The 14,341-nt window shown below is 33.8% G+C and overlaps 1 protein-coding gene across 3 annotated transcripts; it reads left to right on the top strand.

The window, feature by feature from the left end:
- Positions 1-2,555: 2,555 nt before the first annotated feature.
- On the top strand, positions 2,556-5,613 carry LOC139848186 (uncharacterized). Of its 3 annotated transcripts, none has more exons than XM_071837916.1 (6): positions 2,556-2,662; positions 2,994-3,171; positions 3,563-3,871; positions 4,297-4,376; positions 4,582-4,640; positions 5,007-5,613. In XM_071837916.1, exons 3-6 carry the CDS (start codon positions 3,572-3,574, stop codon positions 5,309-5,311), a joined length of 744 nt encoding a protein of 247 aa, XP_071694017.1. In that variant the 5' UTR covers positions 2,556-2,662; positions 2,994-3,171; positions 3,563-3,571; the 3' UTR covers positions 5,312-5,613. The 3 variants fall into 3 exon arrangements, with proteins under 3 accessions (XP_071694017.1, XP_071694015.1, XP_071694016.1); XM_071837914.1 differs by having other exon boundaries at positions 3,560-3,871; XM_071837915.1 differs by lacking the exon at positions 2,994-3,171 and having other exon boundaries at positions 2,557-2,662; positions 3,560-3,871.
- Positions 5,614-14,341: the final 8,728 nt, after the last annotated feature.

Below are 14,341 nucleotides of genomic sequence, written 5' to 3'. Positions count from 1 at the left end.
ATTGGAATAAATGTTTACACAAATAACAAATAACTACCCCCCATTGATATGGTTAGCCGATCTAACTCATATTCTCACATTGTTAGTTCTTTCAGATTATGATTTTTATAAACACGTGGGCGCCCATAAAATATCTTGTAAACACCCCTGATAACAACAAATAAGAATTTTTCTCAAACCTTAAACATATTCATCTTCATGCCTTAATGCGTCTTATTCATAACCTTTAACAAAACAAACAAACAAAAACATTTCGAACTTTAGAAAACAGAACAATGACAATCCAAGACAACATAAAGCATACGATCTTTGTAAATTATATACCTTGCATCAGTTTAAAACCTTGTTCTAATATCAAAATCAAAACCCACAAAAAGATAAAGAGAGATTACCTGAATAATGAAGATCTTAGAATTCAAAATGTGAATAAAATATAAAATAACCAAATAACTAATTCCAGAAAAGAAAAAAAACTAAACCTAATAAAAGATTGATTTATCTGAAAGATCTCGTTATGAAATATAGAGAAATAGAATAAAATAGAGAAAAAGTCATGCAAGACCAGTATTTAATCTACGAAGATACTGGCCTACCTAATATTTCAATTTTGAATTCTTGGAAAAAGTGATTATGCCATAGATATCTACAAAGATCATGATGCCATGCGTAGTATAGAGTACAAAGAAAAACTAAACCTAATAAAAGATTGATTTATCTGAAAGATCTCGTTATGAAATATAGAGAAATAGAATAGAATAGAGAAAAAGTCATGCAAGACCAGTATTTAATCTACGAAGATACTGGCCTACCTAATATTTCAATTTTGAATTCTTGGAAAAAGTGATTATGCCATAGATATCTACAAAGATCATGATGTCATCCGTAGTATAGAGTACAAAGATCTTAATTAGTAGATTTACTGCACATTTACCAACTCTAAAATCATTAATTTGAATTAAAATTACAAAAAACTTTATCCAGAAAAATTCAAAAAGTTTAAATGTTTTTAAAAAGGTAAAAATAGATTATTTTTAAATTTTAAATTTGTTTAAATATTACATCATCATCAATGGATATTACAATTGTTATAGCACATATTACAACATTTAAAAGCACATATGACATCACCTCAAAGTCCCTTTTTTAAAGATAGAATAGGTTCTCACACAACTATTTTTTATATCAATCATTATCAACATTCTCTCAATTTGATTTCTCCAAGGTATCAAATTTTTTCGTCTTTCTCGTTTCTGATTATTTAAATGCATTTAAGTTTTTATATCATCTATTTATTTGATTTGATGATTGATTCTATTGTGTTATTATAGTTTTCGATTAGGTTAAAATCTTCGTACATGTAAATTTTTAATTGAGCGATGTATATGAATAATTAGGCTGAAACTTAAACGATTAAATTGTATCATGCAAAACTTAGATCTGTATCGTTCGAATTAGAATTTTATTTTTAAATTTTTGATGTTATTCTGTTATTATTACATTCTGATTAGGTCTTAATCTATGTTCATGTTAATTTTTGATTGAGCGATGTATATGTATAATTAGGTTGAAATTTAACGATTAAATTGTATCATGTAAAACTTAGATCTGTATCGTTCGAATTAGAATTCTATTTTTAAATTTTTGATGTTATTCTGTTATTATTACATTCTGATTAGGTCTTAATTTATGTTCATGTTAATTTTAATTGAGCGATTTATATGAATAATTAAGCTGAAACTTAAACGATTAAATTGTATTACTTAAAACTTAGATCTGGATTGTTTGAATTAGAAATTTATTTTTAGTTTTTATGCAATTCTGTTATTATTACTTTCTGATTAGGTCTTAATTTATGTTCATGTTAATTTTTAATTGAGCGATGCATATGGATAATTCTGCTGAATCTTAAACGATTAAATTGTATCATGTAAAACTTGGATCTGGATTGTTTAATTTGAATTTTATTTTTAATTTTTTGATCCTATTCCGTTGTTATTACTTTTTGATTAGGTCTTTATTTATGTACATATTAGTTTTTAATTGAGCGATGTATATGAATAATTAGGCTGAAACTCACACAATTAATTAATTATTCCACGTTAAGCTTAGAGATTTGGACTCGTTCTATCAGTGTCTACTTCTATTGCTCTAATTGGGTATGCACAAAGTAAGGTGTCGTTTGTTTTTCATCTGTGTATCCGCAGACGTTTTTATTGCAGACTGTTTGTTTTTTGTGAAGTTATAAGATAAAATAATGTCTTATTCTGTCTCTAAGCTCGTAGACTTAGAAATGTGCTTCTAACTGCTGCACACACGATTAAATTATTTTTGCAGACATAAAAACAAATAGTCTTCAATATTCAGTATACAAACCTTCAATTCACATCTTCTTTATAGACGTGATACGCAAATCTTTATACAAAAACATCTTAAAAAACAAACAAATGGTGAAATCCCATAAATAACTGTGTAAATCCATTTCTACTTATGGCCCAATATGTAAAAAGCCCATAAATAAAGCTCATTTATACGTCAGTCCATTTAATTATACGGAAGGGGAAGAGCTGCATAATGGTAAGGTCACCACTCACCACAGTTACAAAACGCGATTCACACCCTTGACGATACTCTCTGTTCATCGCTTAAATTCGTTGTTCAGGAGGTAACGTATCTCACCAATTTGTTTATCTCAAATTTGAATGTTAATTCTTTTTTATTGATTTAGGTCGCAATCGATTATTGAAACCTAGGTTTATTACTGTATACATTTTGTTCTGCGTTTTATAGAGCTAGGGTTTATGAATATATTTCAGACTTTGTTGGCGTATGTTAGATGCTTCTTCTGTGCTATGATTCAGATTAAAATGTGACCTGATATTCATGTTTCTAATGATGTTAATTTAATTTATTTATTTATTTTTTTGACATGAGCTCAACTGTTATATTATCTATATATTTTAAATTCGTTAGAAATATGTTTGGACCTACTGTAGGTTGTTTTGTGCTCGATAAACAAGTGTACGTAGATAACCATTCATACTTGAGTCCATTTAATTTTAAGAGGGAACTGAAGAGTTGCATAAATTTAAGGGCACCACAATTACAAATTGCGATTCACACACTCTTGACGATAATTCAACTCTGTTCGTCGCTTCAATTCGTTGTTCATAGGTAACATGCCTTACCAATTTGTTAATGTCAAATTTGAATGTTACTGGAATTCTTTGTTATTGATTTACGTCACAATTGATTATTGAAACCTAGGTTTATTATATATTTTGCTGTGCTTTTTATAAAGCTTGGGTTTATGAATATATTTCAGACTTTGTTGAGTTACTATACTTTATAAAGCTACAATGATTCACTTTCATTATATTTCCATCTAGAAGTTGTGTCACATTGTTTTTGTGAATATATACTTGTACTATTCATGTTATGATAGCCACTTTTGGAATAAGGTAAACTGCTATTAAAAGTTGTTAAGTAACATTTTCACTTTCATCATGTTCTTATATGGATATATATAGCTGAAAGATGTGTGTTGCTTTACAATTTTCAGCAGAAAAGCACAATGCTCCGTTTAGCAACCAAGCTCTCGAGACGTGTGCTGTCTTCGGTTGAATGTTTTTCTAGAGCATACGGTTCATCAATATCGAAAAAGGAGTCCTTTATTTCCAATTTCGTGCTAAGATCATCCGGTGTAATTAACAAGCAGTGTGATTCAAGTGATGTTTTGAAACGTGGATCCCGCAATTTTTCTTCTTTTGCGTCTGGCTTCTCTCCGTTGAAACACAAGCCATTGGAGTCTCTCATTGACATTGAGAGGGCCAAGCTTCAAACCCCCGAGGATCTAGCTACAATTTGGGATGACGTAAGTTTATGTGACCTGCTTTCTGGTTTGTTTCTTTTATAATATTTCGGCCCAAGTTTCCATTTTAGTAATTTTGCATAAACAATTATTACCATGGCTTATATTACACCAATACTGCTTTAGGTTAGAAGTATAGATGACTGATGTAGAATTATATGAGTATGTACTAGTTAAACTAATAGCGAGTTGTTTTGTTTGTTATATAGCTGAAAATGTATAAAATTTTGCTACACGAGATATTGATTGCGGAAACATGTTGTGGAAAAACTAGTAATCATTATAAGGTTATACATATATGAAAAGTCACAGCTTTATATGTAAATCTTACATTCTAATGTATACTAGTAGCTGTTCCTATACTTTAATCAATAATTTAAATATTATTTAACCAAGTGATCGAGTTTTATAACTTCCTATTCAATCAGTTTCATATTGGAAGAGGTCATATTGGTGCATCAATGAAAACAAAGTTGTATCATCTGCTCGAGCACCGCGCTGCTACCTGGTAGGCCCCACAAAGCTTTTATAAATTAAATGACCCCGATACCGCCCAAATGACGCATGTAACTTATTTGAAAAGGTTACATCTATTCATCGATTTTTTGGGTTTACCATAAGCAAATTTGTGTGTGGGTTTCTTCAGATATTCTTATGTTATTTTGTCATTTGTTTCTTAGTTTTGTTATCTGACGATAATACTTTCTTTGTAGCCGCCATTTCGTGATTCCGGTGTGGAAAGGAAGCGGTTATACAACGATGTTTGTGCAAGGTTTGAATTCTTTCATCACAATCGTCAATTTTGTATAAAAGTCATGGATTGGTTGATTGGTTGTTCAAACATATCACACGAGACTAAATTTTTTTGTTTGAAAGTGGTTAAACAGTGTAAACGTCACCATAGTCTATTTTTAGTGTGTAAGGCATCCTAAATCATGTTATTGAGAGTTTCATATTTTATTGCATACACTGTGTTTGTTAGCATTCATTTACAAATTATAAATCACATTGGAAATTGGACAAAAGAATGATACCTCTTCTATAATCCATCTGACCCGCCCATCTTGCCACATCTACACACGACTATTCGATTTTTTGAAGTATCTTTTTTATAGATATTTTTATTACTTTGATACAGTGCAGATGCCACACATACTTTTTACTGGTCTTGAAGATTACAAAGCAAGAGGAACTCAAGCTGCTCCGTATTTCACTGTTTCACATTACACGGAATTTGCCGAAACCAAGGATTTGATTCTTATTCGGGGCGATATTGTGTTTACTAGCAAGCTAACTGACTCTGAGGCAAAATGGTTATTGGAAACCGCACAATCCTTTTACTTGAACGATACAAGGTACAAATTGGTTGAACGTTTCAACAGACAAACAAGTGAGTTTGAATTTAAAGACGTTTTACGAGCATTAGACATGCCAATGATGTAGCTTTTTTAGATAACAGACAAATCATCATAGGAAAAACAATAAGATAGAGTATGGGTCTCACCCGTATTATTGTTAGCAATGCCGGGAATCCCAAATTAAACTTTTTGAATGGGTCTGGCCCGTATTATGCCTATTACCAGCACCAGCTTTATGAATTCGGGATGCAAATTTGATCAAGAATTATAACCGATTATGTGTTCAGTTGATTCGTAAAATTATCTAGCCTTTGAACAGATTTGATCAGCTGGATTCCTAAATTCGTTTGGTTATTAATTTACTCATGCAAGTTTCGTAAATTTATTCTATTATGGTTTCAACTAGTTGTGGAGCCCTCGCTTCGCGCCGGGGTCTCCGTTTTGAATGCGAGTTAAAAAAAAATGTCCTGATCTATTTTGTAAAAAAGAATATTTTTCGACATCTAATATTGAAGGGTTATTCCTTTTGTGAAAGTTGCTTCTTTTAGCGCTCCCCTTTTTTTTTTTTCAAGTTAGTTGATACATCTTTTGGTAGCGGGTTGTTCCTTTTATGGAAGTTGTCTCTTTTATCGTTGAGGAAAAAAAAAAGTTGGTTGATTTTTTTGTAAAAAAGAATTTTTTTTGACATCTTTTGGTAACATTGAAGGGTTAGTTCTTTTACGAAAGTTGCTTCTTTTATCGTTGGAGACCAAAAAAAAGAAAGTGAAATGACGGAAATACCCCTGATTACTATTGATGAATAGTGCTACAGGGTTTTGTCTTATAGATAGTATATTTATATTAATATTAATTAATTAATTAATATTAATGTTTATCTATTTTTTCACAATTAAAACGAAGTTGTGACTGATTCTATTGTTTTAATGCTTCGCATGATTCTTAATTAAAACGGAGTACTTAATAGCTTGTGATAATGAAGTGTGATATTTTGGGTCATGGAGATACATCTGATGAATTGGTTATGATTTTACACACTTGATCTCAACAATTATTTAACTTTAATAGTTTATAGTTTGTTAACTAATCAACAGTTTAAATCGAACCTTTTTTTTTTAATTTATTTTTTATTGGATAATGAAGGTGATGTATGTGTAAACTGGGACCTGGGGGGCCCTACTGCTCGGTGTATAGGACTTTTTGTAAGATGGACTAAATGCTCAAATTAACAGAAGGGTAACATGGGCAGTTCATATACTATATTTAGTGTGTATTGATTAAAAATTAGTCTGCAAAACTAGTGCGCAATGATCACTTACATTCTTTAAAATCAATTCTTTAAAATCAATGATCTGGTTATTCCAATGCGTAAAGTCAAATGATACCTCACCCACTTGGTTCCCAAATAAATATAATTAAATAATATCCAAATAAATTTTGTGGCACACGTTATGCATTTAATATCATTCTGAGCCTTCGATTGGTTTTGGAATAAATTCGAAATCTCTAAAGGTTGCAATGACTCTTTTTTCACACGAATACCGAAAAAACCGAACCCAATTGGCTTTATCGAATATCGCCCAATATGTCTAATCGGAAACTACTATAAAATCTTAACCAAAGTCCTCTCCAATCTGAAGGTATTCCGTATGCCCGAGAGACATATTAAATTAATGTGGCTAATGTGTTATGATCCAAGTCGGGTCATACCCAATAACAAACTTACCGACACCTTGTACGTATTTAATCTTAACGATTGGATCATTGATTAAATACGCGACACTTGAACTTTAAGAAAACGGTTTTCTGAGATATTACTTGATGTATACATATATATATATATAAATTATGGAATAACTTATATATATTATGGATTTAATTATTTATAGGTTAAATAATTAATGTATTTATGTTACATTTTATATAATTTGGTTTTATATAAAATGTATATATATAAATATATGTAAGTTTATAAAAATTAAAAGGTTTTATAAAACTAATTCTTTTATAAAACTAATTTTTTATAAACTTGTTGGTAGTGGCATTGGGAGTCAAGTGCACATGCTAGAGATTCCTTCTTTAGTGTGCCATGCTTTTGCATCATTCTATAAAACATGTCCATTGACTCATAGTCACTACTACACATGCATATACACAAAATACATCAAAAAAAAAACTGCATAAAATCTCTCTAGCTGCTGCTGTATGCCGTGGGTGTTTAGGGGAAGAAAAGGGTTCTTCACTAGTTTATGCAAGCTCATATTAAGTGTCAAATAAATCCTAACTAAAAGCTAGGGTGTTGGTACAAAGTTTGGGGTATAACTACTTGAGGTTTCACACTTTTGGAGCTCCATTCAACATCATCATCTTCATTCCTTACTAGCAAGCTTGGAGTAGGTATAATCTCTTTACTTGCTTGTAGTTTGTAAGTATATAACACAACTTGATCCTTATTGGGATTTAACTTTAATTGGTTAAAGATTAACAAGTTCTAAATGGTAATTCTTACATGCTTCCGCTTTAATATGATTCTTAAAATGTCTTAAGCATTTTGTAACTTGTTAAATCCCAACAATGGTATCTAGAGCCGAAGTTGTTGAAATATACTTCGAGATAGTTATTAAACTCACTATATATTTTGCATTTTATGTACATGCATGATTGTAAAATGCAAAAATTTATGGTTTTGGGTGGGTTTATTAAATGGCCGAATTTATGGAGTTCCAAAAGTGGGTTTTGGTTCTTCCATTTGGTTCATACTTGGTTGTATGTTAAAGTTCACAATCTAAGCCTTGACCTTGTGTTTGGTTGCATGCATGGTTGATTTATATTTATTCAATTGATTTGTAATAATATTTATTCATTTGGCATGTAATAATTCATTTGGTTATGTAATTTATTTTATATTTGGTATGTAAAATAGATTAGGTTGTAATTTCTTTTTTTAGACAAAAATGTATTAGGATATATTTTGTAAATTGATGAAGATAATGAAGACTTGAAGAACACATGAAGAAGCATTTGGATGCAAGATTAAGTGGGAGATTTAAAATCTCCTACTTTGTGTAATTACCCTTACCCGGTGGCATTTTGTTTTCGGCTAAACAAAATGCTTACCAAAAGGCTTGATTGTGAACATGTTGTTTTGCATGCTTGGTTGTTTATTGTATGATTGTGGATTGTATGTATGCTACAAGTTAATCACACAAGTCAACAACAAACTAAAATGGCAATTTAATTGGTTAAATTAAACATTATTAACAACATGCAAAACGTCAATTTAAATGGTTAAATTAAAAACGGCTAAAAGGAAATTAATAAACGGTTATTAAGAACATGATAAGGATCGTAAATATAAAATGGTTTATATCAAGTAATTGGTTAAAATTACAAGATTTGAAAATGGATTTCAAATGAACCATACACTAAATGCATGTTGGTGTATGGCATAAATGTTTTCTTAAACTAGAATTAACGAAAACTTAATATCCCTTAATCGACAAGGTAAACAAGTTTAACGCCATCCTTTTGTGGGACACTTAAACATAGTAGGGAACTCATAATGGGATAAAGGTCACCTAACCGTTATGAGCTAACCAATATGGTTAAGGTAAAATTCGCATGCTTGTGGGATAAAGGTCACCTAACCACTTGTATGTTAATTTTACATGTTTACACAAGTAGGACGACTTGATTTGGGAATCATGAACTTAGGGTCACCGAAGCATGATGAACAAATAGGCGTTGATTGGATAATATGCCATGCAAAACGATTGCATGATCCCATAATTTAGAAGTTGCAAAAGGATTGCAATTGTCATATAAATGACTACCTAGCTAAATCAAATAACGGGATAAAGGTCACCTAACCGAAATTTGATTTACCGTTGGATTCTAATATTTAATAAAACAATTATATATAAAAGGGTATTATTTATTAAATTTGAAATCAATACTTAAATGAACTTTGTTAATTTTGTAGATGGCCGCTAATAACAACAACAACATGCAAAACGCACCACTTAACCTAAACAACCTATCGTTAAGGTCTCTCCTTGAGAAAGACAAACTCAACCATACGAACTTTATGGATTGGTTCCGTAATCTTAGGATTGTCCTCAAACTCGAGGATAAAGCGTATGTGTTGGAGGACCCCATTCCCGATCAACCCGACATGGATGATACGGAGGGCATGGCTTACTATGACAAATATTGTGCCGATTCGGTGCAAGTTGGTTGCCTAATGCTTGGGACTATGATACCCGAACTCCAAAAGGATTTCGAACATCATAGTGCATATGACATGATAACGCAATTGAAGGAGATGTTCCTTCAACAAGCACGTGTCGAGCGCTTCGAAACGGTTCGAGCGCTACATGCATGTCGTATGGATGACACCCAATCCGTCTCCTCCTATGTCCTCAAAATGAAAAGCCTCATTGATCGCGCAAACCGTCTTAACCTCAACATTTCCAATGAGCTAGCCACCGATCTTATCCTAAACTCCTTGTCAAAGAGGTTTGACCAATTTGTAATTAATTACAATATGAATGGGATGGATAAGACCATTGGCGAACTACATGGCATGCTCAGGACGGCGGAAACTAGCATGGGTAAGAGGGCTTCACCCGTACTAATGATCAATGATGGTGGGTCCAAAGGTAACAACACCTCTAAGCCAAAGGCGGCTAAGAGGAAAGGACCCGCCAATCAAGGCAAGGGAAAGGGGAGGATGGTTACCCCAACCAAAAACAAGAACAAGAAGCAAAAGGTTGCCGGACAAGCAAACCCCAAGGAAGACCCGTGCTTCGGTTGCGGTGAAATGGGTCACTGGAAACGCAATTGCCCGGTCTACCTTAAGGAGTTGAAGGAAAAGAGGGATGCGGGGCAATCCTCAGGTAACATATATATGGTATATATAGAGCTTAGTATTACTTCTTCTAATACATGGGTATTAGACACTGGATGTGGAACTCACATTTGCAATTCTTTGCAGGGGTTCAAAAGAAGTAGCAAGCAAACGGGAACATCAAGTCTCTTTATGGGTAATGGAGCCAAAGTGCAAGTGAAGGCTCAAGGAGACTTTGTATTAAAGCTTCCAAGTGGTTTGGAACTTATTTTGAACAATGTTTTGTATGCACCGGATTTATGTCGAAACATTATTTCAGTTTCCTGTTTAAAACAATATGGTTTTAATGTTAATTTTATTAATGATGATATCCATGTTTGTTTAGATAATGTATTCTATTTCAAGGCTTCGCCTTCAAATGGAATTTATGAATTGGTTCATGATGACACATCATCTAGTAGATCAATATACCATACTAGCACCAAGAAACTCAAAAGGGATTTGAGTGATTCCTACTTATGGCATTGTCGCCTTGGTCACATAAACAAGAATCGAATGCAAACACTCCAAAAGAATGGCCTTTTGAAATCAAATGAACTAGACTCGTTTGATGTATGTGAATCTTGTTTACAAGGCAAAAGGACTAAATCACCTTTCAAAGGGACCTACGAAAGGGCTAAGGACTTATTGGGATTAATACATTCGGATGTATGTGGACCCTTTAAGCCCATAGCTAGGAATGGTGAAAGATACTTCGTTACTTTCATTGATGACTTCAGTCGTTTCGGATATGTCTACTTGTTAAGACATAAGGACGAAACTTTTGAAGCATTCAAAGAGTATCAAAACGAAGTACAAAATCAACTCAATAAGACAATTAAGGTACTTCGAACCGATAGAGGAGGTGAATACCTAAGCGATGCCTTCCAAGATCATCTTAGAAGTTGTGGGATTATCTCGCAACTTACTCCACCCGGGACACCACAGCTTAATGGTGTGTCCGAAAGGAGGAACCGAACCCTAATGGATATGGTTCGATCTATGATGGCTAGAAGCTCGTTACCTCTATCATTCTGGGGTTATTGTCTATGCTCAGCGGCTCGTATTTTAAATATGGCCCCAACCAAGAAAGTGGAACGAACACCTCATGAGATGTGGTTTGGAAAACCTCCATCTCTATCATACTTAAAGGTATGGGGATGTGAAGCTTACCCTAAGCGTTACGTCCCTAATAAGTTGAATGCTCGATCCACGAAGTGTATCTTCATAGGATATCCCAAGGATGATATGGGATACTATTTCTATGATCCTTCCGAGCAGAATGTATTTGTTGCTCGGAAGGCTGAATTCCTTGAAACTAAGTTCCTAATGGAAGGCAAAAGTGAAAGGAAGATAGATCTTGAAGAGGTTCAAGATCAAGTAGATGATACACAATTGGCTGACACTAGCACTCAACATGAAAATGTTGAGAGTGATCAGATGGATGATCAAAATACACAAGACGTTCGCAGATCTGGTAGGATTAGTAATCCTCCTGAGAGATATGGGTTTCTCATGGATGGTTGCTATGTGGTTGATTTGGATGAACCAATAAACTACCAAGATGCTTTATCAAGGATTGATAAAGATAAATGGCAGGAAGCCTTGAACGCTGAGATGCAATCCATGTATGACAACCAAGTTTGGGAACTTGTTGAACAACCTACTGGCTCAAGGCTAGTTGATTGTAAATGGCTTTTCAAGATGAAAACCGACATACATGGAAACTTGGATACATATAAAGCTAGACTTGTAGCAAAAGGTTTCACTCAAACTCAAGGGGTTGACTATGATGAAACTTTTTCGCCTGTGGCGATGCTAAAGTCTATTAGGATATTACTTGCCATTGCTGCTCATTATGATTATGAAATATGGCAGATGGATGTCAAGACCGCTTTCCTAAACGGACATCTTGAGGAAGATGTCTATATGGTTCAGCCTGAGGGTTTTGTTGATCCGAAATATCTTAAAAAGGTATGCAAGTTAAAGAAGTCAATCTACGGATTGAAACAAGCATCTAGAATGTGGAATCATCGTTTTAATGAGGAGGCCAAGAAATTTGGCTTCATTAAAAATGGTGATGAAGCTTGTGTGTACAAGAAAGCTAGTGGGAGCACTATCATGTTCCTTGTATTATATGTGGATGATATATTATTATTTGGAAATGATGTTCCGGCAATGCAAGGAGTTAAAACTTGGTTAAGTAAATGCTTCTCCATTAAGGATCTTGGAGAAGCACAATACGTTTTGGGGATTGGGATCTACAGGGATAGATCCAAGAAACTGATAGGTTTGAATCAAAGTGCATACATTGAAAAGATCTTGAAAAGGTTCAAGATGGAGAACTCTAAGAAAGGTTTGGTACCTATTCAAAAGGGAACACTTCTCAGTTCATCTCAGTGCCCCACCACGAAAGATGAACAGGAGAGAATGAAGAAAGTCCCATATGCGTCTGCTATTGGATCAATCATGTATGCAATGATATGCACTAGACCGGATGTGTCATGCGCTCTTAGCCTGACAAGTAGATACCAGAATAACCCAGGAAACAGTCATTGGATTGCTGTTAAAAGTATATTGAAATACCTTAGGAGGACTAAGGATATGTTTCTGATATATGGGTCTGGTGAGGAGGAACTCGCTGTAAAAGGTTACGTGGACGCGAGTTTCCAAACTGATCGTGATGATTCTCGATCACAATCCGGTTATGTCTTCACATTAAATGGAGGTGCAGTCTCTTGGAAGAGTTCAAAACAGGATGTTGTTGCTCTATCCACTACAGAGTCGGAGTACATCGCCGCATCATTGGCAGCTCAGGAAGCTGCATGGATGAAGAAATTCATCGACGACTTAGGAGTAGTCCCTTCCATTCAGGACCCTCTTGAGATCTTTTGTGACAATGAGGGTGCGATTGCACAAATCAAGGAACCTCGTGCTCATCAAAAGACCCGTCACATTGAGCGGAGATTCAACTACATAAGGGATGAAGTTGAAAAGGGAAAGATATGTATTCGCAAAGTTCACACAGATCTTAATATAGCGGATCCTCTCACGAAGCTCTTACATGGATCAAAACATGCAGGACATGTTTGTGCATTAGGGCTTCGATATTCTAGTGATTGGTCATGATCTGTTTTAAAGTATTGTAACGGAACGAAATTGTTCAAACTCATTAATATAATTATGGTTTAATTTATTTTGAGTTAAGTTCCTATTTTGCATATTTTATCCATGAATAAGCAATTATTCTAAATTCCGTAGTCGATCACATTTGTGGGAGCAAGTATGAGGTTTAGACTATTATGAACTTGGATTGGTATACATTCACGAGATGAATGTGGGGCAAGGTTGCAACCAAGGTTCATAGATATTTGTAGTATACAAATATTGGAAGACCCGCCCTCAAGATTTACTAAATGGAGCCTTTGTGGTTGATCACATGTAATCTTGAGTAAAAGGCGAATATCATAGTATCCTCTAACCTGAGATACATATTGGATTCGGATATTTACTAGGTATTGTGCCTTGATTCTTTCCTTCGCTATTCTGAAATATGGTAGTTCACAAGGAAGAGCTCAGGCATAATGCAAGGTACATATTTAGGACGTATGTAGTCAAGATGGAATTTGTCCCTCTTATTCGTTGAGAGTCAGATGTCTAAGGCCTGATAAAGTTAGATCTAGAAGAGAGTGATCACTCTGTGTCTCTTGGATTTAACATGACATCTAGGACAAAAGGATGTGATGAAAGATTCACCTATTCATATTCGAGATGGGAACTCGAAAGGGATGATGTTATTGAATGGCACAAAGTCATAACACATTGGGGGTGATGGACGGTCATTAGGTGGTATCCATCACTTGCATTAATTTCTTATGTTTCTCGTGCAAGTGGGAGATTGAAGGTATTCCGTATGCCCGAGAGACATATTAAATTAATGTGGCTAATGTGTTATGATCCAAGTCGGGTCATACCCAATAACAAACTTACCGACACCTTGTACGTATTTAATCTTAACGATTGGATCATTGATTAAATACGCGACACTTGAACTTTAAGAAAACGGTTTTCTGAGATATTACTTGATGTATACATATATATATATAAATTATGGAATAACTTATATATATTATGGATTTAATTATTTATAGGTTAAATAATTAATGTATTTATGTTACATTTTATATAATTTGGTTTTATATAAAATGTATATATATAAATATATGTAAG

This window comes from Rutidosis leptorrhynchoides, chromosome 5 (genome assembly GCF_046630445.1).
Source record: "Rutidosis leptorrhynchoides isolate AG116_Rl617_1_P2 chromosome 5, CSIRO_AGI_Rlap_v1, whole genome shotgun sequence".
In the NCBI taxonomy this organism is placed as follows: Eukaryota; Viridiplantae; Streptophyta; class Magnoliopsida; order Asterales; family Asteraceae; genus Rutidosis; species Rutidosis leptorrhynchoides.
Note: the sequence above shows the minus strand (reverse complement) of the source record. Positions and strands in the feature narration are given on the sequence as shown.